Source organism: Serinus canaria, chromosome 8 (genome assembly GCF_022539315.1).
Source record: "Serinus canaria isolate serCan28SL12 chromosome 8, serCan2020, whole genome shotgun sequence".
NCBI lineage: Eukaryota > Metazoa > Chordata > Aves > Passeriformes > Fringillidae > Serinus > Serinus canaria.
The window spans coordinates 8,759,112-8,786,109 of record NC_066322.1 but is presented as its reverse complement, the minus strand read 5'-3'; the positions used below and the strand labels follow the sequence as shown (position 1 = coordinate 8,786,109).

Genomic DNA, 26,998 nt, shown 5'->3' with positions numbered 1-26,998 from the left:
GTCAGCTGTGATCCCTGCAGCAGCCACAGCCTCGCTCCTTCCTGAGGACCAGCCACCCTTCTCTTGGAAGGAAAACAAATCCACACTGGAACTGCTGCTGCCCTGAGTTTGCTTTTTTTGTCCTGAACCCTCACAAATCCCCTTTAGGGTGCTCCTGAGGGATTTTCTATTTGTTCCATGGGTGCAGAAAACGATGCTGGCCCATAATCAGAGATTTTGGGTCAGCCACACAGTACAGGTAACGTCAAACCTGTCAGAACAGGGAAGCTCGCAATATAACCAAAGATTTTGCCAAATTGAGGCAAAATTGTAAAGGGCCAGCTTCCCCCTCTGCACTGCTCTTTCCTTGGTGCCAAGGGTCACCTGCCTGCCCACCACAACAGCCAGGGCTGTTCCTGCTGCCAGCATTCACTGCAGCCATGGCCCCGCTCTGGCCTTCACGCCTTTGTGTGGAGATGGCTCCCTTCACCTCTCTGCCAGCACCCGAGCTGCTGAAGAGCCAAAAGCAATGGATCAGTTGCTTATTCCTTGTACGGATTTCCCGCTACAGTCTCACACCCTGACTCCTTTGTGGCGCAGCTTCGGTGGGCCAGCACTACTACTGCTTGGAGGGAATGGGATCTTTCTTTGGACAGGAAAATAATCCACTTTTTTTTTTTTATTTTATTTTTCTCTCCCAGTTCCCCTTTGAACACCTCTACTGCACACAGAAACTCATTATAAATCTCAAGTCCTTTTATTGCTATATATATATATATAAAAGCAGTGGATTGCATTTCTTTGCCACACGCTCCCTCCGCGGAACCCGAGCGGGTCGATGCGGCTCTGATGCTGCTCGGCGCTCGCTTGGCCACCCCTGTGGGCGCGGGGCGGAGCCGGTCCGGCGGTTTTCCCGCCAGCGGCGCGCGCGGGCCGTTGCCGCGTCCGCGCGCTCCCGTGAGGCGATGGTGGGTGCGGGGTGGGGGGGTGACGGACCGGACCGGGGTTCTGGGTCTATGTCTGTGTCTGTGTTAGGGACCTCCCGGCCCCTCACTGTGTGTGCTGTGCCTCTATTCCAGAGGAGGAGCCTGGCCCCCAGCCAGCTGGCCAAGAGGAAGGCGGGCGATGAAGATGAGGAAGAGGAGGAGGAGGACTGGCAGCCCCCGACGGTGAGCGAGGGGTGCCGGGACGTGGCCCCGTGTGTTCCCGGCCCCGTGTGACCCCGCAGCCGTGGGCAGGGCGATGCGGGGCGGCGCTGCGGCCAAGTCACTCTCCGGTGCCTGAGCATCCCTATCCCCTGCGCATGGCGCCCCCGGATTGTGCTGCCGTGAAACTTTGTGTCTCGGCATGTGGTTGGTGGAAGAACTTCACTGTGTACAGATGGTGCTTCGTAGTCATGGAAAAACATAGCCCTGTGAGAGCCTCGAGTGCTGTGTGAGAGGAACGGTAACTGGGTAGCTAGGAATAGGCTGTTCAAGACAGAATGTTGCATATTTTTGTAACAGGGCAGAGGGACGATCAGTTTCACCGGTTATCTGTAAGAGACAAGTAAAGAGCTCGTTTAGGCATTTATAATGACACGAGTCCCAGCCCTAATCCTAATTTACAGTCATGTTCTATGTCATGCAGTTTAAAGAGTCTCACGTAATGTTTTCTGCGTCAGATCCATTTTTCTGTGCCAGCAGGTGGTCGAAACTGTACCTCATGCTGAAGAGGACTGTGTTAAATCAGGAAACAGATAAATAACTTATTTATTTTCATACTTTTCTAAGTGTTTGAAATGTAGGGTTCAGTGTGAGGCCTTGCACCTGCATAACACCAGGTGCCATGGAGGCTCTGGGGACTCTGATGTAGTTTGTTCCATGCCACTGACCCTTCTTTTCTAAATTTTGCTTTTGCTTTTGAGTGGTGGGACAGGACAAATCTTAGGGTGCACTAGCCTGCCCTTTTACAGGTTAGAAAAATGGTAGTTATTTTCTTAACTAGGAGAATGCCTTAAGCTTCATGTAAATCAAGCTTCAAGGTTCAGTGACTTTGCTGTGTGAGTCCTGTGGCAGCGGGGGTGGGAGATGGCTGTGTGTGCTCAGAGCTGCTCGACTGCCTGGGCGATGGTCTGTGTGCTTTGGTGCTTACTGAGCGTGGCTGCAGAGCATCTCTGCTCTCCCCTGCTCCCCCTGAGTTGTTTGGTTCTGGTTCTGTTTTCCAGGGCCGGAAGAGGCAGAAGGCAGCTGCTGAGACAGAGAGTGGAGAATGTTACCGGTCGCCTTTCCGCAAACCCTTGGCTCCACTGACCAACAGACCCCACTGCCTGGACAGCAGTCAGCACGTGAGTGGGGTTGCTGCTGCTACACACACAGCTCACTCAGCAAGGAATTCCCAATGCCTCCGTGGCCCCTTTTAAACTGAGGCGTTATGCAGACACAAAGTCTTTTGGAGAGGCTTTTTGCCAGCTTCAGCCCTTTATTGTTGAAGGAGCTGTGCTGGGAAAGCTTGCTGTAGTGGAAATCCTGAATGAGGGAGTTCTGTGAGGCCCAGGTGAAGGACGGTACCCAGAGGTGTGAGTTGCTTTACACCTAGGTGGGTCACATGCTGTCTGCCTGCCCATTTCTCTCTGGGCTCCCACTGCTGGAGACCAGATGCTGGATTAGCTGTGTGCTTGCTGATCCAGCATGGATGTTCCTGCAGTGGTAACCCAGCTCCTTTACAGGAAATAAGTTGCCTGACTAAATTAGCAAGGCAGGGGGGAGCAATAAGTTTTAAAGAAGTGAAAAAAGGCCAGTGGATTTAGGAAGATGGGAGCTATGAAAAATCAATTTCATGTATTAGAAAGCCCAAAGGAAAACAGTTTTGAAAAGCAGAAGAGGTGGAGGAAATTGTGCTGAATTGTGATTTTCTTCCTTTTGGATAGTCCTGAAAGTAGTTGGAGTTGAAGCTTGAGTAGTTTAAATAGAGGGACTCTGGGTACTTGGCAAAACTGAGTTCTCAAAAAATGTCCTGGACTTGCTTTCTTGAGCAATCTCTGATTTCAGACTTTTGAAATGTGTTTTCTTTCTGAATTCCTAGGAGGCTTTTATCCGCAGTATTTTGTCCAAACCCTTCAAAGTCCCCATTCCAAATTATAAAGGTAAGATGAGGAGGTTTAAGGATTTCTGTGTTGGCTGACTCGGGCAAAACAGATGATGCTCAGGCCTGTCAAATATATCTGTGGGGATTATTGTTAGTTTTTGCACTGATGCATATGTTCCAGAAATCCTGACTTAATTTTGAAAGAAAAATACTGGCATATTAGCAAAGTCTTCATATTTCTTACTAGTGTTTAGTTTGGATAATCCTACATTTCAGAATTGGATTTTATAGTCTTAGTGCTATGTATTTGATGTAGTGCCAGGAGATTTTACACTGTATCACAAATACAAAAGCAAAATGAATTCCAAGCCACGAAGGTTTATCGTTTAAATAATGATGCTAACAGACAGAAGGCTGTGGTGAAAAGGATTGTATGTGCCAGTTTTATTTCTACTTGGCTTGGAGTGTTGAGCCTCAAGGTGATCTTCAAAATGAGATCATTTTGAAGTTCAAAGCCTCAGCTGGTTTGAATCAGTGAAACATAAGATCTCAGAAACAAATGGGCCTGTGCATGTCCCCTGCTTCCCCTTCACCCTCCAGCTGAAAAACTCAGATGCAGAGCAACCAATTTCACTCAAACTTTAGTTATAAAAATGTCTGTAAGCAGCCACTGAATATGGAATGACAAGCCCCAGAAGAGTTTGGCAAAGCTCGCTTCTGGAGAAGCGGATTTGTCAGGAGGCTCAAACAGAACTGTAACTGGGAAAGCTGCTTTCTGTGGCTGTTACCTTGCTCTTTTAATTGGGAAAAGGGGCTGTTTCTTGTGTTCTTTCTTTCTTCTCATGTGTGCATTGCTTGTGCTCAGCTTGTGGTGCACTCCTGTTTTGCAGGGAGCTTTAGTAAACAGTGGACAAATCGACTGATTGAATCTTTTTTGAGCAAAATCAATCCTGGGAGCACAGTTGCCCAAGTTTTGATGGGGAAAGGGATTTTTTTTGTATGTTCTTATGTTCATGTCAATTTCACAACTGTGACATCAAAATACAGTACTAGGAAAACAGACTCATGCTTGGTTTCTGCTTTTCACAGAAATTGGCTCCAAGGCCAAACATCTACCATTGCTCAGCAGAGAGAAAATAATACCCCAGAGCAGGTAGTGACAGTATGATGCTGGCTGTGGTGCTGTAGAACTTCATCACTGTTAAAGATCAGTTCCTGACCTTGCATCAAAGATACAATCCTAGCTAAGTCTGGCTTAGGTGACCCCAAAAGAGAATTTCACCTAGCATATTCTATATGTAGGAGTGTATTTGTTGGGTTGTTGAGATGTACATTCTGGAAGCCTCCTTGGCTTTCAAAAAACTAGAACCACCACCTCCGGTAAGCAGTGCCATTGCTCCCTCATTGCCTCTGTTCCTTCGTTCTGTTTTTTCCTGCCGCAGAGCTTCCCACTGTGTGCTGCCAGAGCGCTGCCAAACAACGGCCCCGCTTAGGTTTGCTGTGTGCACCAGCTGTGCGTGCACCTCCACTCCAGCACCCAATTAATTCACTGCTCCTAAGTGTAATCAGACTCTGCTGCCAGGCTCTGCTTGCTTCCAGGAAGATGTTGTTGTTTGAGCTGTGCCTTTGTTTGATTTCAGGGCCCCTGGGCTTGCGCTCACTGGGAGTCAAACGGGCAGGACTGAGGGGTCCTCTCCATGACCCATTTGAGGAGGGAGCTCTGGTTCTGTACGAGCCCCCAGTGCTGAGTGCCCATGACCAGCTGAAAATAGACAAGTGAGTCATCATCTGGCATAAATGCTGCAGCTCTGACTTCTTTCTGGGTGTAGATTTATGTGCTTTTCTCCCAAATGTGTTTGAGCTGGGGTCTGAACATCAAGGGGATTTAGATTCCAAGTATTCTGCCTGAATTGGTTCAGGTATGATTACAGTCAAAGAAGGAATGTACCCGTGCTGGATTGTTTCTGTTCTTTCACTGTCTGTTCCATCTCTCAGGCATCAAAAATTTAAACCTGTTGCAGGGAATGAGCATACACGCATGGAGGAGTTGCTTAGAAAATCTCATGGCTTAGTCATTAGCCAGGAAACATCAGCATCTAAGGACAAGCAAAGGGAGATGTCTGTCAAATGTTATGCTGCTTACTGGTTTTTATTCTGAAGCAGTTTTTGTGCTGTTGTTATAACTTAAAAAGGCTGTCAACTGGACAGAGGCTTCACGGACAGAGGGAGGGGTTTCTCTCCAGAAATTTAGTTTCGATATTGTTACAGAAACAAGCAAAAAAATACTGACTTTTTAACTGTGTCTGAAGGACATTCTGCCCTTTTTTTAACCACAGCCCACATACATGGTTTCACTGATGTTTCAGACTGTGGGCAGGTCTCTAACTTCATTCTCAAAGCTGAATTAATCCATTTTTCACTTTCTTGTTTGAAGTGGCTTCCTCTGTGTCACAGGAGAGTCCTCAGTACAGCAGTGAGATTTAACAAAACCTAAACATGTGCCAAATTCCTCAATCACACTCTGTTCTTCCTTGACTGTCTCCTGCAGAGACAAGGCACCTGTCCATGTTGTGGTGGATCCTGTCCTCAGCCGTGTTTTACGACCCCATCAGAGAGAAGTAAGTTTTCCATTGGGACCTGAGGGTGTGGCTGGAGGATTTGTTCCATTTCCACATTTCCTCTGCTGGAGTTGTTATAGGTCTGCATAGACCTCACAGACTGACAGTCTAACAGACTCTAGTCTATTGCAAATACCAAGTGAAGCATTTGTTTCAAGCATCCTCTGAGAGGCCTGAGTGATGACAATACTTCCTGTCCCTTTTCAAGCAAGAGTCAGGGCTGAAAGTCCTGCTTTTTCTTACCTTAAAGTCTGGAGATGTAGCTCTGCTGGGTGGAATTCAATGTGGAAGGTGATGGGATATAGTTGCAATAAACTGTATTGCAGCCCAGTTTTGAGTCAGGCAGGGCAGACTGTCCACCTCTTTTTTACTGCTCAGCAGAATTGATTGGATCTGCTGTCGCTCAGCCAGGAAACATTGAGACTCCAATTTGTGGTACCATGGTTCCTAACAAAGTGTAGAGTAGGCTTCTGCTTCAGGGTGCTTTGTTTGGAGGCTGCACTTGGTAGGTGTGAGCTGCGCCTGACCTATGCAGACTTGAAATTTTATGTTATAAATATGTGCAACATTGTAACATGGTAGCAGTGGCTACAGCTCTCCAAATATCTGATGTAGCTTCTGGACAGCTCGAAGTTCATCCCAGGTGCAATATATTATCATTTAAGCCTGGAGGGAGTCCAGATGGAAGCTGTGATTGCTGATCTTGCTGGCTAAGCAGGTAGAGCTAGATGTGTCCCTGCATGGGAGATCTTCATTCAGATGGCTATGGGAGCCCAGTAGGCTGCTCATGGCTTGTAGTTTTATCTCAGATCTGGTACTGAACCAGTGACCCAGTATAATGCTCATTTCTGGCTACACAGCTGGAGGCACTCTGGTTTTGGGTAAGCTGCTGCTTGCTGGTGCTTTTGTCAAGTAATCAAAGTTATGTTGGTATCCTAGGCACACTGTTTTTTGGCAGGTAAATGTCAATGATAAAGCAGTTTCTGCTCTAGGCTGACTAATAAGTCTCTGCCTGCTAGGATTCCTATGCTGCTGTATTCAGCTGATGCTCCTACATAGCTGTACAGCTCTGCTCCAACTTTGTTGTGATTTTTGCCCAGGTGCTGGTTCTGCAGCAAAATGCAGTCTTATAATAGTCAGTAATGTAGTTCAAAATTGTTCAACTGTCTTAAATTCCATTAGCCTGTTACTAAAAGTCTAAGAAAGTAAGAAAAGGACTTGAAAGTGCAGGTCAAGGTGCTCCATCTTCAAGTCCTAAGTAGTGGAGTGGAGAGGATGAATCCTTGCAGGTATGTTTAGCTTGTACATTCTCAGCACAATGCCCTGGTTTTCTTTGAGTGTCTTATCATCACATGGTACAGGAACATTTTGAAGTTTGTCTCTTCCCCCCCCCATCCCCCCTTTATCTCTCTCAGTGATGTGTCAGGGCCTAATGCAGGGCTGAGCTCTTCTCCCACCATGTGACATGGGTTAAAACCTCAGCCCTGTGTCTTCTCTAAAGCTAAATCTGCTTTGGTCCTTGAGCCCCCAGGTGAGTCACTGCTTCTAGGCAGAAATTATGAGGACTGATAATGGTGTTCTGGGAATTATTCGGGCATCAGAAACAACTTTACTCACTCTGATTCTTTAAAATTACCTGATTTGGTGGTGTTAAGATGATAAACCTCTTTGAAATGATTGATGCATGTTAGTTCATGGCCAGGCCCTGTCTAATGCAGCCAAGGGTAGAAATTTCTGGGAATTCATGTTCAAAAGCTGGTTAGAATTGTACAAGAAAAATGTAGCAAGATTTTGTGTGTGTTGTGAGGTACATGCCGGCACCAGTAGTGCTGTTTCACTCCAGACGTGGCAGCATTTTAGCTGTGCCTCGGGTGGTTTCCCTCTGTCTCATTAGAACACTGCCTGTCCCCAGGGATGTGTGCGCTACACGGATCTGCTGTTTGTTGTGCTATCAGCCCTGTGCATTGTGGTAATGAAGTTGTCACTCTGCTGATGTCCCCATCTTGCTCTGAGAGAACAATTTTTTGGCAGGGGGTGAAATTCCTCTGGGACTGTGTGACGAGCCGGCGGATCCCTGGGAGCCATGGCTGCATCATGGCAGATGAAATGGGGCTGGGCAAAACTCTGCAGTGCATCACTCTCATGTGGACACTTCTCCGGCAAAGCCCAGACTGCAAGCCTGAAATTGAGAAAGCCGTGGTGGTGTCTCCCTCCAGCCTGGTGAGAAACTGGTACAATGAAGTAGAGAAATGGCTGGGGGGAAGGATCCAGCCACTGGCCATTGATGGAGGCTCCAAAGAAGAGATTGATCGTAAACTAGGTACAGAAATGTTTTGCACTCTGGGCGTTTGGCTGGTTGGGATCAAAGTCTTGCATTGAAAGAAGGCTGCAGCAGCTCATATGAGCATCTCTGAGCAGTCACTGGATCTCTGCAGACTGATGGCTGTCTCTCCACTAACATGTTTAGATCTGACCCTTGCATGTTTGGTAATAGTTGATCTTTTGCCATAATCCAAATCTAATCAGGTGTTAGGGTAGTCCAGTGCTCCAGGAAAGGAGGCAGAAGCGACATGGAAATGGGAATAGTTGTGGGGAAAGGAGAATGGATATATATTGGGTGGAAGGGTTTTCATAAATTTTTAAGGCAAGTGTTTTGACCATTTGACCTGTTTTCTATTAGTTTTCCTCACCCTTTTTTTTCCTTTTTTTTCCTTTTTCCCCTTCCCATCTGCAGCTGGCTTTATGAGCCAGCATGGCCTGCGAGTGCCTTCACCCATCCTGATCATCTCCTATGAGACCTTCCGACTGCACGCCGAGGTGCTGCAGAAGGGCACTGTTGGGCTGGTCATATGTGATGAGGTATGGGGGCACCTTTAAGGGGAATCCATTCCTGCTGTTTTCTCAACATCTGGGTGAAAGTGGATCTGCTTTCTTAAAGGAGAGTGGACAATGGGATACAAGGCTTAGCTATGGACAACACTCATTCTGGTGTTTCAGACGCTCTCAGTAAGATCAGCCATACTGTGTGAGCCTGAATGGGAGAGGTGTCTTCATGAGCCAAGATATGAAGAAAATCCAGCTGGTGGTAACTGCATCCATTTGTAGGTCTCTGATGGGTTCCTACTAGGGCCCTCTCCATGTGAAATATGTATCAGAAGGGAGGTCCATGCCTGTCTCTTGTTGGTGGTGCCCTGGCTTGCTGGTTTTCAGGCATTGGTGTGTGTCAAGCTCTGCTTTCACATGGCCAAAATTGAGTTGTTTTGTCATTCGTCATTTGCTATTTGTGGTTATAGGTAGTGAGAGCCAGAGATGCTTTGAAGGACAAAATAAAACAAGAGTCCTTTGCCTCCTTGAAACGATTAGGCTGGGACCTGCAGGGGTTGAGGTATCCTCTGTTGTTGGATAGAACGAGTTTATTAAATAGGGGTGCCACCCAGTGGTTTTGCTTTGTATTTGCCAAAACAGTGCCAAGAGGGGCTTAAAAAGAGTGAGTGTCCTCAGGAGTGTAGCTCCCATAAACCTTTTATCTGTGAGTCCATGAGTGCCCACACCTCTCAGTGCCCCTGGAATAAGGTTAGCACCTAGGGAATCTGGGAACCCACATCCTTGGCCTTGTGGTTTCTATACATTTCAAAAAAATGCTCACCTCTGCTGCAGTCTGGCACTCATGAAAAGCATCTTATTGCATGTACTTTGTCCTATCCAGCACTCAGATGCTAATAATGTTGCCTTTCCCAGGCATGAGAAGTGGGGCCTGTGTTCAGATTACCACTGTAAGAGGTGAAGAACTTATTTTTATTAGTATGACTGGCTATAAACTAAAGGTCTGGCAGTCCTCTGTATAGGTGGTCTGAGTGGTTTGTGGTCTTGACCTTGAGTGAAACAGTTTTACTGGTCCAGAGTTCAGTGCTTGTGTTGGTAGCTGAAAACATTCCCATCTTAGAACAGGAAACAGTTCTTAGAGTTGCAAAGTTTATTGTGTGATGGTTGTTGTTTTCATGGTAGGCTTTCTTGCCTGTGTGGAGCTCAGATGTTCCTGGTTTGGGAAGTTTGTAATGTCTTGTTTCCTCACATAATGGCTAAAGGTTTTTCACTAGATCCTTGTCCTTGAGACAAGTCTGTTACCAGGAATAGGAAGAATGGTGAGATGTCTTTTATCAGTGCTGATATGGCTCTCCAAGCTGCTTTCTTACAGAGCCACTGGATTTATCAGCCTTATTCCTTTTCTCTGTTTTTTTTTACAGGGCCATAGACTGAAGAATTCTGAAAACCAAACTTACCAGGCTCTCAACAGCTTAAACACACCTCGACGAGTCCTTATCTCAGGCACCCCTATTCAGAATGACCTGCTGGAGTATTTCAGCCTGGTGCACTTTGTCAATTCGGGCATCCTGGGTAAGAAATCAATGGGTGGGAGATGGGAGGCAGGGGAAGGTGCTGGCCAGGCTTCTCTCGATGCCAGCAAAAGCAACAACTGAGATGTTGGTAAAAAATCATGTCAAGGATTTGTAACTAGATGATCTCTTTAGGTCTTTTCTACTTCAAACAACTCTGTTATTTTATGAGACTTCTCTGGATACAAACTCTTTCAGTTTGGATTCAGAAAGCCTAGGTCAGGCTGTCCTGTTCTAGGGGCTATGTGTCACCTGAGCTCTGTTTAAACAAGATTCTAATGCAAACTACACCAGTCAAACAGGTATTTTGGAAGGGAATCAATTAAGGTAAAATGAGTATGTGAAACTGAATGCTACTGTAAATTACTTCTTTTTTCATCTCCCATGATCTCTCAGGTTGTTGGGCATCCAGTCCAAGAGGCTTCTCATTAATTCTAGTACATGCCCAACTCTAGTTAAACACAATTAATCAGATTCTTAGTCTTGCAAGCAGAATTTGGGCTATGTCTTTTTCTGTTCAGCTGTTTTGCCCCCAGGAGTACTCAAGGAAAGGATGGAATGGGCTGGTAGATGTTCTACATCTGCTTCTTCTGTGTGCTTCAATTTTGGGTAGTAATTACAGGGAGCTGATGGGATTTTCACCTGCCCCCCTTGACCTGTACTTTGGGCAAGATTACTCTCCCTGTACTTGCAGTTCGTTCTTTCTGAGATGAGGTTAATGGTGTAACTACTGCAGCAAAGCTGCATGCACTCAGTAGGCATTTTTCTCACTTTCAGCCTGTGGCCAGTAATAAGCAACTGATTACAGATAATTTTGGAGTAGGCACAGATAATGCCTGTGCTGTTGTTTGCAAGGACAAAATCTGGGAATAAAAGTATGACTGGAATGTGAGCAAAAGCTGTATGTGTGTGACTGTTTAGGTAAAATTCCGTGACCTTTGGCTTTGCACTGTTGTTGGAGTACAAAATGATTATCTGTTAAATTATTTTGTCTGCCTTGTGTGAGTCTTTCTTGGCTAGAAAAAACCCAATCTTATGGATGGGATGAGGGTTTGTTATATCTGCTGGGCCTGGTGTTTGGGGTGTGGTGGCTGTGGGATGCTGATCAAAGATTCTTTGGTAGTAGTTGTCACCTTTTCACTTCTGTTTTATACAGGAACTGCACAGGAATTTAAAAGACATTTTGAAATGCCCATCTTGAAAGGAAGAGATGCAGATGCAAGTGAAGCTGAGCGACACAAGGGAGAAGAGAGGCTTAAAGAGCTAATCAGTATTGTGAACAGGTGAACTTCATCCCTCTTTGCAGAGCATTTGCCTATAAGCCCTGCTGTATTTCCAAATTACAGTTGTAGCTGTAATGAATTCTCTTGCCTGTTACATTTATTCAGCAAGTGATTGTGCAAGTATTTATTGCCAAAGAAATCCATATAGGATGGAGCTTTAGTCTGATAAATGGAACTGACATGGCACAGTCAGCTGCAGTCACCCTCAAGCAGTACTCTCAGGTACTGGATTATTATATGACTCCTATGCTTCTGTTTTCTCCTGGGATCTGAATAATCAGGAAGTATTCTTTTGTTTATGCTATCTATAAATGTGGGCTGGATTAGACTTGAGATCCATCTGACCCAGATGTTGAGGAGCAGGAGTATAAGGAGTGTCACTCCATTTTGCTGTTCATTGCCCAAGTCACAGCTAGCCCAGCTCACGCTTACAGTTTTGTTGGCTCTGTAGGGCTGATAGGACAGACTGCAAGTGTCAGAGGTGGGACTTCTGATCCCCCAAGAAGCGCCTCTGTGATGTGAAGTGCTGTCTTCTTTATCTTTGGTTGATTTGTGGTACCTGTTCAAACTTGTTTTCTCTTTATGAATACAATCAGTTTATCCATATCTGCTGGCAATTGCTTGGCTCTCTTTAAGAACTTTCTAGAAAAGATTCTTGAATTCTCAGCATTGCTGGTGTCTTCAGGGTTTTTTCCGATTGTTTGTTGTTTATGGGTTTTATTTGGTCGTTTTAGGTTGCTTGGTTTGTTTTGGTTTTTTAATGTGATCTTTTTGTAGCCATCACAAATACAATCCTGCAGTTCACAGTGATGGTAAATTAAATTTCACACTAAGTAGAGTCACTCCATAGAGACAGTCCTGACCTTGACTCAGATCAGCTTGCAGAAGCCTAAGAAAAAGGAAAGGTTGGGAGGAGAAAAGCTTATTCCTTCTCAAGGTGCATTTATTTCTTTTTAAAGTTAATGAAAAATGGATGTAAAAGTGTGCTCAGGAATGCCTGTGCCTGGCTCTGCTGAGGTCTTTGTCCTTTCCTTTATTGTGCAACAGTCAGTACACAAATAGGGAACACAAAGCACAAAAGTAGTAACAGATGAGTCTGTTGAATTTGGTAGGAATTGCCAATGGGACAGTGATGCAAAGACATCTGGAATCATAGAGGTAAGGCTGGAAGGGCCCTGGAGAAGGCATCTAATCAGCCTTGCTGTCCTAAGGCAGAAGGTGTTAAAACTGAAGACCTAAACCATCTCTTAACACTCACCCAGCACTGAAGACCTTGCAGTTTTCCTAGGACACCTTTTCCAGGGCACTGCTGTCTTTGCAGTTAGAAAAGGTTCTTAATGTGTAACTTAAATCTTCCTTACTGCAGTTTAAGCCTATTACTTTTCATCCTGCTGCTTATGGGTTCGGAGACCAGATTATTCTTTTATTTACCAGCCTTTTACTGATTTTGGGGTTGTCATATATCCCTGCTGTCTTTCTTCTATAGGTTTTGTAACATACTTTTGATGCTTCCTGGCAGAACTGGGTTTCTGCACCTCTTACTCTGATTGCTCAGCTCAGCGCTTTTTCTAGTCCATTCCACCTTTTCTGAAGTGTGGCAAAACTGCTCCAAAGGGCATTTCCAGAGGTCAAAGGATATGTCCTTTGCTGGAATCTTGGGCCGGGCCATGAGCCCATCTTGGGTGAGGATGGCAACTGATGACTAAATGGGGAGTTGCTTGCCTGTTCTTTGGTTTATACCCATGGTTTGTGGTGGTTGATCCCTGTACTTGTTTGCTGTCCATGTTGCTGATCTGTTGTAGCTCAAATTGCAAATGCTGTTGGTAGTCTGAGGGACAGCAGAGTTTCTCTTGTGACTGAGCTCTCTCTGTGTAGGTGGCATCATGTCTGATCCCTCCAAATCTCATAAACCACATTGGAAGCCTTGCAAAGGCAATGGGTTATATGGAGCTCTGCACACAATGTGGATTGTGGGTGTCTGCCATGTGTTGGACTGTCACAGACCTTCAGAGAGAGAATATCAGAGGGACTGTCTGTTGACCACCTGAAGAATCATAGTGATAAAACAGAGTTTATCAGTAAAAGTGATCCAAGAGTCATCCAAGAGTCATCCAAGCATCTGATCTTAATTTCTCTTCCGGCAGGTGTTTAATTCGGAGAACTTCAGACATCCTGTCCAAATACCTGCCAGTGAAGATTGAACAGGTGGTCTGCTGCAGGTACCAAAAAGCATCTGCTGTGTCTGGGAAATAGTGAAAGCAACAGGAAGGACTGAAAAATTGCAATAAGCCCTTCAATCCTTGTGGTGACTGCATCCCTCTAGGAATGATCTTGTAGCCACTGGCAATATGTTGCTTTTCCTTCTGAATCTACAACCCACTATTGGTGGTTCTGTCAGCCAGCTGGTGAGCTCTGGGCAGCTGTGTGGAGCAGAGCCCTGGGATGTGCAGTCTCTGCAAGCTTCTCTTCCAGTTCTGGAATGTAGCAATACTTCACCAGCAGCCTTGGGGGCAGTTCTAGGCTGGCTGTGCTGTAGTGGAAAAACTGAGCTGAGAGGAACACTCTGTGTAGATGGAGCAGGGCTTTTGTTGGACTGCAGGCAGGGACTGCAGAGGTCTTGTTGTGTTTCAGACTGACACCTCTGCAGACTGAGCTGTACAAGAACTTCCTGAAGCAAGCCAAGCCAGTGGAGGAGCTGAAGGAGGGCAAAATCAGTGTTTCTTCTCTCTCTTCCATCACATCCTTGAAGAAGCTCTGTAATCGTAAGTTGTTCACATGGGTTTGGGTTTTGCACTGTTGGTGGAGCTTTTTGGGTCTCCCTTGTGCACTCTAAACAGTCTCTGAGCTCTCTTTATTCTTCAGATCCTGCTCTTATCTATGATAAGTGTGTAGAAGAGGAAGAAGGATTTATTGGAGCCCTGGGCTTGTTCCCTTCTGGCTACAGCACCAAATCTGTGGAGCCCCAGCTTTCGGGTATGGTGGAACTCAGCAGTACAGATGAGCTGCCTAACACAGGCAACCGCGAGACTGTATTTAGCATCTTACCAAGTGCCCCTCCAGGGTGTGGAATTTGGGAATTCTGCTCTAGCTTTTTCTTTCTTCTTTTTTTATCCAGGAAAGATGCTGGTCTTGGATTACATCCTTGCTGTTACCAAAAGCACCAGTAATGACAAGGTGGTTTTAGTGTCTAACTACACTCAGACACTGGACCTATTTGAAAAGCTCTGCCGGAGCAGAAGGTTTGTCTTTGGGTTTTACTGCTTTAATCCTGCTAGACTGTACTTGTTGCCTATGCTGTGAAAGAAATGGCTATTCCTACACTTTCTCTCAGCAGGAACTTGTGATCTGTCTTTTAGCTCAGCTGTTCCTGAATTGGAACCAATGTAGCTTGTGCTTTGTCTGCTGGGGTCACTCAGCAGAAAATCTCTGGCCCTCTGCTAACATTTCTAAAGCCCATTCTGTTGTTACAAGGCTGATGATGACAATTTTCTCTTTTAATAGTAGTAAATGCTGTATGTTCCAGGTATCTGTATGTGCGGCTGGACGGCACCATGTCCATTAAAAAGAGAGCGAAGATCGTGGAGCGGTTCAACAGCCCCTCGGTGAGTAGAACCTGCCAGATGTGAGCAGCTCTCCTACCAGCTCTGAGTGCTGGGAGTAAAAGCATGGCAGCCTCTGTGGTCTAATCCAAGCCTGCCTTTTTGCAGAGCCCCGAGTTCATCTTCATGTTAAGCAGCAAAGCAGGTGGCTGTGGTTTGAACCTGATCGGGGCCAACAGGCTGGTGATGTTCGACCCCGACTGGAACCCGGCCAATGACGAGCAGGCCATGGCTCGCGTGTGGCGGGACGGCCAGAAGAAGATGTGCTACATATACCGACTGCTCTCGGTGAGGAAAACTCCTCTCCCCTCCTCAGCATGGAGCTCTGGGTGCCAGCCAGAGCAGCAGTTCTTTCCCTTCTGGCCCCAATCACAGCAGCTGTAGACTGCAGCTGCTGTGATTGGGGCCAGAAGGGAAAGAACTCTTCTGTGTTGGTGACCAGAATTGATTGGAACTTAATTGCTTCCTACCCTTAGATGTGTTGCCATGGAAAACCATGAAGGTTCTAGCTGGAGGGTCATTACTGCAGCCCTTGTTTTCTAGCAGTGGCTGGCTTCTGAGAAATAGAAACAACTGTGGCTTTGCAGATAAGATGTTCCTTTGAAGTCATTTAGGCATCTGACTTCTTTAATTTCATGGGGTGTCTGATGCAGAAGTTGCTGTTTTTCAGTTAGGCTGCAGTCTGTTTTAGTTGGGTGTATGTGTGCTTTAGAAACAGCAAATACATTCCTGGAATTACCAGCATTTGGGATGGAGCTGCCAGTGAGCAGATGGGATAGCTGCTCTGTAGAGGAAAACCATGAAGGAGACTGCTCTTTTCAGGCTACTCTAATGCTTGGTCCAGCAGGGCCAGTAGTGATTGCTGCTTCAAAGTGTCTCCTCTGCCCTTGTTCACCTCTCTTTAGTTCAGACTGTTGGGATTTTTATTTTGGGGGCGGGGGGAGGGGAAGTTGTTGGGTGGTTTTGATGTGTATGGTTTTTTGTTTTGTTTGGGGATTTATTGTATAAGCTTAGGTTCCTTGGTCAATTACTATTTTTACTTTGTGAAAACAGACATTCTTTGCCCATCTTTTCTTAATGGAGTTCTTCTCTGACTTTGCTGCACTTGGAAGCAGGGAGCTCCTTTGCTTTTAGAAATAGGAAATCAGTCTGCAAATCATGACTAATTACCCCCCTCCTTGGTGTTACATTTGTTTGCAAAACAGACATTTTGCTCTTAGATTTTTGCCTTAGAAATACAGCATGCTGGGCTTTCTGCACATCTGTTCTGGAAGCAGACATCTCCCCCCAGGCAGGATGTGATTGATCTGTGTGTGGGTGAACCAGAAAATAGTGCTGATGCTCATGTCACCCAGGGCTAGACCTTGTTTCTGCTTCTTGGGGAGATTGTAGCTGGGATGTTTTGTCAGGGAGCAGCTGTAATTGCTCAGCTCCTTTCCCTTCCTTCCTGTCAGCACATTCTGGTGCAGTGTGTGAGTTTTAGCCATGAATGGCAGTTCTCCCTCTTCCTCATCTGTATCTCCACTGGATCCACTCCTGCAGCCATAAGGAAAGAGAAGCAGAGTCGAGTTAGATCTGGAACAAAACACATGTGGTTGGAGTGCAGCTACTAAAACTCGCCTGTCACCTGTACTGGTGAGGCACTGAGTGGTCCTCACAGCTTAGTGCCATTTGATCTGGGACATCTTTCCCCTGTAGAGCTCCTTTAACACCAGTGTTCTAACTGTGCTTCATCTCTGACTTGCCTGTAGACAGGGACCATAGAGGAGAAGATATTCCAGCGCCAGACCCACAAGAAGGCCCTGAGCAGCTGCGTGGTGGATGAAGAGCAGGATGTAGAAAGGCATTTCTCCCTTGGAGAGCTGAAGGAGCTCTTCACACTGAATGAGACCACCACCAGTGACACCCACGACAAGTAAGTATTCTGAATGACTCATGGCTGGGATAGCAAAAGTTTGGTTGTGTAATTCAGGGATCTCCCAGGTAGCAGGAGGATGTCCAGAGAGTAAGCCTCAAGTGTTCCTGCTTCTGAAGCTGATAACCATCTAGACATGAGCACTTCATTGCTGTCCTTCCTTTTTGTTATCTAGAAAAGCTGTGCTGGCTGAACAAGTGAGCAAACTACCTTGTAGCTACCTGTTTTGGAGACTGAAATACTGTAGCTAATGAAAAGAGAAACTGATCAGAGCTGTTCAAGGTGGAGCCTAACTTGGTCCTTCCTTACTGCTCTCTTCCTGGTGAACAAATGCTTAACTGCTTCCATACTAGGGCTTCTCCATTGGCTAAGAATTCATGAAGCCAGTCCAAGTGCTGTTCTGGCAACTAAAGGAATACTCTTCTCCATTGTCTGCCCTTCTCTCCCAGCCCAGAGACCTGTGGTATTACAGCCACCAGAAAGAGGACAGGGAGTGCAGGGAAAATGCTTCACTGTGAAAATTAAGACTCTTAATTCAGGCAAGAAGTGAAGAAGATTAGTTTTAAGCTGTATCAAGGCTTAGCTCAGTGTAGGTATCCATTCTGCATGGCAACAGCCCTTGCTGGCCTGGCTGCTGCTGCTCTTTGTCTCCTTAAGTGACAGCTCAGTGGGGCATCTCCAAAGCAGCCTGAGCACAACCTGGTGGCTGTGGTGGGAGCCAGGATGGAGTGTTTTGGAGCATGGTGTGCTCTTTGAATTTAGGAGTCCTGATGCAATACTAATAGGGTGTTAGCAGCAGTTGCTTGAGATCTGCCTTAAGCAACATCCCACACATTTCAAAAGAAGCTCCTCCTGAACTTCCTCAGGGTCTTGCTGGACCATTCCCAAATGGTTAAACATGAAGAGGGACTGCCATTGGCAACAGAACCCCCAGGTTTTCAAAATGTTTGAGTCATTCCTTACCTGTCACACACACCAGAAGGTAGTTATCTGTTTAAATGAAATGCAGTAGTAATTCAGAAACTGAAAATCCAAGGGAGTTAATCCAAATGTTACTGGGCTGCAGTTTGGAACAGTCCACAGGCAGAACCAGCAGAGGAGCCTTGCACTGATGTTGCACTGACCTTGGCAGGATCAAGTGTCGCCGCTGTGTGAACGGGCACCAGGTGCGGCCCCCTCCCGACGGCTCCGACTGCACCTCGGACCTGTCCCAGTGGCACCACTGCGCGGACCGGCGCGGGCTGCAGGACTCTGTGCTGAGGGCGGCGTGGGACGCTGCTGTCACCTTCACCTTCCATCATCACTCCCATGAGGAGCAGCGAGGGATACCCTAGCGGGTTACTGTCCCCTGTGGGGGCAAGGGCAGGCTCTGCGGCAGCCTGCCCCACTTTGATCCCTTTCAAGGAAAGGGGCAGTGGGCAGCTGTGCGTCCTGGACTCTCGTGTGGCTGTGGGATACAGAAGAGTGTGGCTCTGGAGTGGGCTGCAAGGTCCTTGGCAGTGTTCAGTCTGCTGCAGCAAGGAGTCCGTGGTTTTTTCTTTGCTGTTTTACTGTGTGCCTGAAAAACAGCCCCTTGGGAACTGGGAATAATGGGACCTTGCATGCTTGATCAGATTTAATACTGGTTCTCCTGCCTTTGGTGTTTGTGCCTTCTACTCAGCCATATTTTGTCTTCAGGTTTACATTGAGTCAGGAGTTTTACAGCACTTGATGTGCAGTCAGGTTTTTTTCTTTGACAGCTCTGGCTTACAGTTGCTGATCAAAACTTGCAGGATCCATTTTTGCTGTGAAATGTGAACCTTGCTGATTACTTGGGAAGAAGATGATTTTGTACAGGGGGAAAAATTTTTAGCTCATATGTTGAACATCTGGCCTGAAAAAGATCATGCAAGCAGTAGGAAATCAGGCTCTATTCCAGTAACTCCATTTCTAAAACCACATGCTTTGTTATGGACAGGTTCCCCTGATCTAGCAGTGTTTTAATGAGATCACATTACATGACAGTAATAAAATTCACTTTGGTACTTTATGGGTCTTAATTATAATTTTATTATAAAAATGTTACAAAATAACAAACTATGCGAAACCTCTGTAAAATGAGTACAGACACTGGAAAAGGGCAGTGTGATTGCAAATAAACAGCAAGCTACTTGGTGCATAAAGAACTTTTTGGTGTAAAGTACAACTTCCCAAATGGAAAAAGGTCAAGCCTGGGGGCTTCGTTAGCTTCTTTTCTACTCCCTTTAGTGGAGGGAGGAGTTCCTATTTCACAGACCACAGAATGAAGAAGTTGGAAGGGATGTCAGGTGATACTGTCCAATACCTCTCCTCAAAAACAAGAGCACCTAGACCTGGTTGCCAAGGACCACAACCCGATGGCTTTTGAGTCTCTCCCATGCTGGAGATGGTTATTGGTGAGACATTAGCTGGAACAACATGGAATGGATTTCCCCTGCTCCTGTGCCCCTCACATGACACTGATGTAGTCGGCGAAGGCCTGGGAGGAGTCCCAGGCATCGTTGACGACACTGCACACGGCTCTGAGACGCCGCAGTGCCTCCTGCGCTGTCTCTGCATCCTGGTCCAGCCAGTTCTGGAAGAGGCGGAGGTGTGTGAATGGAAGCTGTCCCCCTCTCTGCTGGATGTGGCCTTCCAGCTTCTTTGTGAACTCCAGGAGCCCATCAGGTTTGATGCAATTTGAGCTTTCCAGGGAAAGAAGAAAAAGAAAAGCATTAAGAGTCTAGGCTATAATTCAAGCAATTTAAATTAGTAACTGCCTGTGCAGGTACCTGAGGAGCTTTCAAGGCCAGCTGCACTTTTTTCAGCAGTACAAAATCTAAGCGTTTCTTATGAAAACCAAAACTGATTATGAAGGGCTGGAAACCTTTTTAAACCAAAGTGGTTTTAACAACTACCAAGTTAAGCTCCAGACCTCTTACTACTGATTTAAGCAGACCTAGCTCTGGCCTTAAAATGTTGCAGCTGTCAACTCTCTGGACCAAGGGACCTGGCCCAACCTTCAGGCCCCAGTGCCAGACTCAGCAGTAAGTGATCATTTATTTCTTCTTGCTGAGAAAATTTGAAGGGCATGTGCCAGATCCTGTTATGTCTAGGGGATTAAAAGGTCAATTCCCATGTAGAGATGTGTAAATAAATATCAAGTTGCATGCTGGATTTAAGTCTTGTCAGAGGCACAGTAACAATCAGGCTTCAAGCCTGCTGAAGGAATGTGGCCATGGTTGAATAAATTGTCAAGCCTATGTACTGTGTGAGCAACCTGAGCCGTGAGGATGTAAAGAAGGGGGGAACAGAATCAAGCAAAGCAGTTGTTAGTATGGCAGAAATGCCACCCATGTGCTTCATGAAGGTTGCTGCCTATCTGTAAGGCCACTGGGTTAAGACGAGAGCAGCAGTTCTAACTGAAGACCAGTGCTGAGGAAAGGAATGCAGAGGCATTCTCAGGATGTGCCAGGAACAGTGACAGCATTCCCTTGCTATGAAGGGGCAGTGGGAACAGAGCTGTTCACACTGATGCCTAAGAAGAAAAGAAGGGAGGTTAGTCCCAACCTACAGCTCAGGAGGCTCCCAAGGGAGCATCAAACCAAAGCTGCTTTAAAGATGGAGCTTGACTCCTAAAAGTGAAATATGTCAGAGGTCCTGGAGGTCGCTGAGGGTGATGTGCCCACTGCAGCATTCTCTGAGCTTTTCCTGGGCACACATTCTCTCAAGGAACAAAGCCATGCTCAGGTTCTCCTGCTGTCAGAGCCCAGTTCAGCTCTCTCCCTTCCTCAACAAGGAATTCAGTGTTTGGAGAAGCAGAATACCTGACATCCAGCTGGCAGAGAGAAGAGGAGGAATCTTCAGAGAAAATGTCTGCAAGGGCAACCAGCCTGTGATTCCCTGAAAGGGAGAAATGCACTATTAGATGCAAATTGGAAATGGTCTTAAACTTTAAATTGTCATAGGGCTGGGATAATAGTGCAGAAAAGGAGTCTGTAAGCACATGAATGCAACACAAAGAGCCCACCTCTGCCCCTCAGTGACATCAAGTGAGTTCATGCCCCTGAGCACAATGTTCGAGGCAATGAAAACATTTGCTGATAGGGTAGTTTGTGTCCCTAGAAAAATCATGGTTTTGTTTGAGAAGTTCAGATGCAGCTTTGTTTAAGAAATTATGTGTATTCCGCTTATCCCAAGTTTTCCTGTTTTACTTCATTAAAGTAACAGAAAACAATATTCTGGATCTATCTGCAATTAATTTCTCAAACATTTCTACTTGGCCTGTGATTCAAAAAGCCTATCACTTCTGTAAATTCAGTTCCATTTCTTTGACACAAATCTTCCTTTACTTGTTCTCATCCCTCCAGTGGCTGCCAACAGCTGTTGAGACACAAACTGCCCAAACTTGGGCAAAAGCTGTGCCTCTGAATCAGAGGCAGTGCATCTGATGCTGGATCTGCTCCTCTTAAAGTCTGAAGCAGATCAGAGTTAGTGAAATCTGGAGATCTGCTGGAATTTGCATTCGCTGCAGAGAAAAGCAGCCATAACTCCTGCACAGTACCTCAGTACACTGCTGAATGCAACTGAAATTCTGCCTTTAAAAATGGATCCAGTGCTCCTTATTTTGTGAGATACATCCCAGTGCTCCTGCATAGGGTAAGTTCAGCGCTGCAGTCAGCAGCTCTCAGTGGTCTTTCCTGGCTCCAGCCCCAGAGTTCCCTCCAGAGAGCTGCTCAAAGGCCCCACAGCCACACACAGCATACGCACCAAGGCGGTTCCCAGGCAGTTTGAGGCTCTTGAGTGATGAATTTCTTTTCACTGTATTGATTATTTCTAACAAAAACTCAGCAGTAGAGCTTTCAAACAGCCGGCAGAAGGAAAAGGTGATTTCTGTAAAGAAATGGATTTACAGTACATATGAGTACTCCCTGTGCTTCAGTATTCCATAACTGCATTCTACAGACAGCTCCAGCCCCTAATCCACATGCAAGAACAAAGCTGCCCCAGCAGTGGATTGCATATAACAGCACTTCTGCTGTGTCAAGAGGAGAGCCAGATCACACCTAGGCAAGTGGCTCTGCCAGCTCACCCAATTAAAGGCTGATGTGCTCTGCAGGTTAAAAATTGTTTTATAGCTGAGACTGCAGACACTTCCCTGCAGGACTTGCCAGCAGCTCTTCTGCTCCACTGGCACAAAGACAGGCATGTTTGCACTCTGACAACACCTGTAGATCTGCTCCAAATGTCTCTAACATTTGGCTAAACCTTACATCCAAAGATCCCCTCTTGAATGCCAGCCAGCCAAGAGCAGCCACCCGCAGCACCTTTCCAAGCACCCAGGAGCTGCCTGTACCTTGCAGGCCAGGATCCTGAAGCAGAAGCAGAACTTCTTTCTGGTGGTCAGCCAGGTTCACATCATGAAAGCTCAGTTTCCTCAAATTTGGAGTACACTCTAAAAGTAAAACGACTTCTCAGGTAAAGCACTGCACATCCTTGGGATAAAAAGACCCTGACCCAGCTACCAGCTAACACCCAGAAACTAACTTAGACTGTGGCTAAATTGTGCTGGATTGTGGCCAATTAAAAAGGAATCATTGTGCTGTGCAGGATCATCCACATAACACAGCATGTGGGATGGTTGACACCCATTTCCTTTTCTCGGGAAACTTCAAGGATGTCTACGCTGAAGAGATGGACTGATAGACCCACCTAAGCTAGCTTCATGCTAGGGGATGGAAGACCACACGATGGAAGCTACAGTGTGTGTGCCCCAGTGATGCTGCCTGTGGGTTAGCAGAGTACCTTTGAGCACCTCCAAAAGGAGCCCGAGCTCCTGGGGACAGGGCAGTGTGGCACTGTCAAGGGACAGCTGCTGGAGGGACTTGGACGCCTTGAGCACTGGCAGCAGGAACGCAGTGTGCAGAGGTTCCCTGGGGAATCTGATCTCCAGCACCTCCAGGCAGCTTTCTAAGGGAAGAAACACAATGAAAGAGTTTGCTCTGGAGTGCCTGTCTTCAGTGTAGCTACAGCAAGCAGGAAGCCTGGATGCCCAACACCACCATCCTTCAGGTTGGTACAAACTGCCTATGCACCATGCCCTGCCCTGAGCTCTGGCAGCTCAGACCTGGGGTATGTCAATCACTTACAGCTCACTCCAGGATTCCTGCCAGACCACAGGGCCACCAATTTCTACTGTGCTCACCAATGCTTTAGAAAAGGTCACCCTTTAAGGCACAAGCCAGACAGGGCCTTCCCAGAGTACAGGTCTTTCCTGACCCTACTCCAAGCTTGCTCAGGCTTTGCTCACTGCTTTTCTGGCAATTCAAGGGCTAATAAGGCTGATGGGAGACCTGTGAGCTGAGCACCCAGGCTGTAATCCAAAGGCTTGAGTGGTGCTTTGCCAACTCCTGTGGTACTGTGATGATCAGAGGATGCTTTCCCTCTGCTTAAGGGCGTGTCGAAGGCTTACAGCCTCACAGTCAATGGAATAGACAAAGTGGAAGCTCCCAGTCGATTTACAGATCTGGTGGAACAGGATCCCCATGGACGGTCACAGGTAGCAGGTTGTGACTGGCCCTGTACAAAGCTGATGTTGCAGCATGCTGCGATACAGCAATAAAACATTTTCTCCAAGATTCCAGTTTCACAGAACAACTTAGACTGGAAGGCCCAAACTCGAACAACAACTAAATCAGAAAGGTAAGGCTGTAATTGCCTAACAACAAACCACCATAATAATGTTGAGTGAAGCCTGTAGCAAAACTTTACAGCTCTACCTGCTGCAAAGTCCTGGCCATCACTCAGAATGACGATACCTACCTGGGATTTCTGCCTCGCTGCAGCTCAGACTCGCCTCTGGCCTGCTGCCCTCCAGCTGGTTTTTGAGGTCGAAGCTGACGGAGAGCGTGTGGAGCTGGGGCAGGGCGCTCAGGACGCAGCGGACGAGCTCCATGCAGGGCATGTGGGAGAACATGTCGCTGACACGGAGCACGCGGAAGCGGCACTCTGGGTGGCGGGACAGGGCCCGGAGCCCAGAGAGGATGCAGGAGATGTTGGCATTCAGGCCTGGAACAGCATTTGTACAGAAAAGTGTCAGCTGTGTGTGTAGGCACTGACACGCAGAGCTGGAGCTGCAGCAATGGCAGCCCGAGTCAAAGGCTAAACCCACAGACCGCTTTATCCACGCATCCTTAAGCTACGCTCTCTGCATGGGAGATGCAGATCTGGCTCTTCCCTTTGCCCTCTCTGAAGGGCGATCAGGTACAAAGCCACGGGCTGCTCTGGGAGAGGGATCCCATTCTCTCCCTTAGGTCCTCACACTCGTTAAACATCTCACCCAACACCTTTCTCAAGATGGGGCACCGATACTCCTACAATGCCCCTTCCTGTGAAAATGCAGGGTGAGCAGTAAGCCAGACCATTAGAGCAGGGCTAGAAGAAGTGTACTATTCACATTACTGACCATTGTAGGACAGAACCAGGTTTTCTAAAGACACCCAGGAGCTCAGCAGGTTACTCAGAGTCCGACATGTCTCCCCAGTCAAAGGAATGGAGAACAATTCCAGCGTGGAGACACTTCGGAAGCGGTGAGCGGATTTCAGAGAAAGGGTTCCAGCAGGTCCTCCTCTTTTCTTACAGCCAACATGGCCAGTGCATGGAGGTCTTGGGGAGGAACTAGTCCAGTTCTCAGTGTTCTCTCCCTCTGTGGTCCCGATTTTGTCCAGTAACCCTGAATTATCCTCTCTAGCAACAGTAAAAACAAAATCATAGAGATCTTCTGGGTCAGCATAGTGTCCCCTGCTCCGTCTGAGGCAGCGACGTTTCCTCCCCACTGCAGGTTTCTGCCGTCTGCGTGTCTTTTGAGGAATGGGGTGACAGGACAGCTGCTCTGAGCTGGAACGAGGGGAAGAGCCCCCCTGAATGCTGGTGTGGCCACAGGGCACCTCACTGCTTGTCTCTTCACAGGCTGGGTTTTGCAGGGGAGGACTTCTGGGGCCAGAGAGGACAGAGGTCATGCAAGCATGAGCCTCTTTTGGGGATCTCTTCTGGTTCTCAGCACCACTCCCCTCCCGCTCAGCACTACAGTCCCTCTCTGCTCCCTCCTGTGCTGACTCCTGGCTTTGGGCTTTGTCCTCCTCTCTGCAAAGGCCACATGGGCTGCCGTGACAGGCGAGGGCATTTCCTGAGCGCCAGAACCCAGCGCTCATGGTCAGGATGAGGACGAGAAGAACCGTGTCAGGAACAGGCCAGGAGCACATGGACACGTGGCTGACAGAGCCGTGGTGGATCAGCCGGTGAAGGAGCAAAACCAGCGAGCGCCTGATAGACTGGTCGCAGGAGAGGAGGTGCTGGAACTTCAGGACCCGCAGGGAGGCAGCCAGGTTTTCCAGCACTTTGTGGTTGTGCTCGGCAGTGAGTTCCACAGCCCCCTGCAGCATGTTGCACAGGGTGAGCTGGGAAACGTGCGGGGAGCTGTGCAGCAGAGGTGAAAAGTGACGATCGTGGAGGCGCCAGTCAGAGGAAACATCCAAGACACCATGGAGGACGTTGGAGAAGAATGTTTCAAGGAACTTCTTCCTCCAGCATGTTATGCTCTGCAATTGAACAACAGGATGTAGGAGCAACCCATTTTTCTTCTTCTTTATATGTTAAATTATTGCTGTCCGCTAACCTGGTGTCCAATTAAATTATTGCTGTCCGCTAACCCTTCCTGCTAGCTCCACTGAGAGCACCTCTCTAGTTCTCAGCATCCTTCCTCAGTGTACTCCTTGAAAACCTGAGTGAATCCCATTGCTCTCTTCATCCTCCTTCTGGCCTAACTTAAACACTCAGTGGTTTGGAGCTGGGCCAGGTTTTTTGCCCATTAAAAACCACATCACCAGCAATTTTCTTCCAGCATCTATTTACTGGCTGTCATTAAGTTGTTTGTTAATGATTGTTCTACGATGATGAAGCAATGAAGCTGCTTCAGTTTTTCTACATAAAACCATTCTCCAAACTCACAGTCTTTTCTATTTTTCTCATGCTTTCTAAGACATCAACTTTTTTTTTTTTTTTTTTGCCAGTGTAGGTGTAAAGATTATAGAAGACACTGGTTTTATCCTCTGTTTCATGAGAATCTCTGAAGACAAAGATTTGCTCTTTTGGCAAACTCAGTGTTGGGAGATGAAGGGTGGGGCTGTGCACTATGCTTCCTTTATAAATCCCAATTCTCAAAATGTTTGTATTAACAGGGTCATGCCTTGGTCCGGAGCTCTACAAACGCTTATAAACACGTGCCAGGAATTGCCTGGAGGCAGCCAGAAAGAAAACCCCATGGAAAACATCAGAAACAGAGCTCCTGTGTCGAGCTCCTTCTCCCACCAGAGCGTTTCCTCACCTCCGAGTTGGGCGGCCTGGTTTTCATCACATCGTCCCACAGCTTGCGCCAGATGGGCTGTGTCGAGAGGCCTGGGGGGAAGAATCATCAACCGGGCGCTTTCACCCCTCTCCCAGTGTCTTGCTCCGGAGCTCGATGGGATGCCGGGGCACAGCCCGAGCCCGTCCGGGTGTGGGATAGAGCGCGGTGTCCCTGGGACCGCTCCGGCTCGGGGCTCCTCTCTCCAGCTGAGGGTCCCTGCGCTGTGGGCTCCTCCCGCCGGGTTCGGGGGCATCCCTCCGGTCTCTCACCCCGTCAGTTTGAGGGGCCCGTCCCTCCCGCCCGGGGGTGCCCCCACGAGTTCGTCGCCATCCCCGCCGGTGTCACCTGCTCTCCGCGCGGCGTCCTCGGCCCGCTCGAGATGGAAGATGGTGAGGAGCGGCAGGAGCCCCCGCAGGAGGTGCCCGGGCAGCGCTGCGGAGAGCCAGAGGGAGAGGGCGGCAGGGTGCGGGCAGGCCCGGGCCCCGCGCCCCGCCGCCCCGCGCCGCCCGCGCCTTACCCCAGACGTCCCGCTCCAGGCGGCCATGCTGCGGCTCACGGCGGCCGCGCTCAGCGCGAACAAGCTGCACGGCCGCTCAGCCGCCATCACCGCCTCGGCCACGGACCGCCCGCACCGCGCCGCCATCTTGGGAAGCGGCTAGACCGGGCGGCCATGTTAGGGAGGTCGTGCGAGCAGCGGGGCGGACAGACCTGCAGTAACAGCCCCGCCGAGCCGCCTCCGAGGCC

At 47.7% G+C, this 26,998-nt stretch overlaps 2 protein-coding genes across 2 annotated transcripts; one reads left to right on the top strand and one right to left on the bottom strand.

Moving 5' to 3' along the window:
• The first annotated feature begins 871 nt into the window (after positions 1-871).
• RAD54L (RAD54 like) lies at positions 872-18,883 on the top strand. The gene is made up of 18 exons (XM_050977675.1): positions 872-947; positions 1,059-1,148; positions 2,186-2,305; positions 3,043-3,103; positions 4,686-4,821; positions 5,594-5,663; positions 7,695-7,983; positions 8,398-8,522; positions 9,908-10,058; positions 11,214-11,340; positions 13,485-13,559; positions 13,972-14,102; positions 14,203-14,313; positions 14,456-14,579; positions 14,864-14,942; positions 15,048-15,227; positions 16,691-16,854; positions 17,987-18,883. Exons 1-18 carry the CDS (start codon positions 945-947, stop codon positions 18,186-18,188), a joined length of 2,238 nt encoding a protein of 745 aa, XP_050833632.1. The 5' UTR covers positions 872-944; the 3' UTR covers positions 18,189-18,883.
• A 276-nt stretch (positions 18,884-19,159) lies between these two features.
• On the bottom strand, positions 19,160-26,935 carry LRRC41 (leucine rich repeat containing 41). The gene is given in 11 exon segments (XM_009088898.4): positions 19,160-19,556; positions 20,679-20,754; positions 21,622-21,744; positions 22,208-22,306; positions 22,657-22,821; positions 23,674-23,919; positions 24,317-25,448; positions 26,234-26,304; positions 26,600-26,686; positions 26,772-26,792; positions 26,795-26,935. Coding segments are annotated over 11 exon segments (2,358 nt in total). The 5' UTR covers positions 26,898-26,935; the 3' UTR covers positions 19,160-19,321.
• Between the last annotated feature and the right edge of the window lie 63 nt (positions 26,936-26,998).

Coding starts and splice junctions, on each gene's coding strand:
- RAD54L (XM_050977675.1), top strand. Junction 8,523..9,907: donor GGCTGGTCATATGTGATGAG/GTATGGGGGCAC, acceptor TTTTTTTTACAG/GGCCATAGACTGAAGAATTC. Junction 14,943..15,047: donor AGCGGTTCAACAGCCCCTCG/GTGAGTAGAACC, acceptor GCCTTTTTGCAG/AGCCCCGAGTTCATCTTCAT.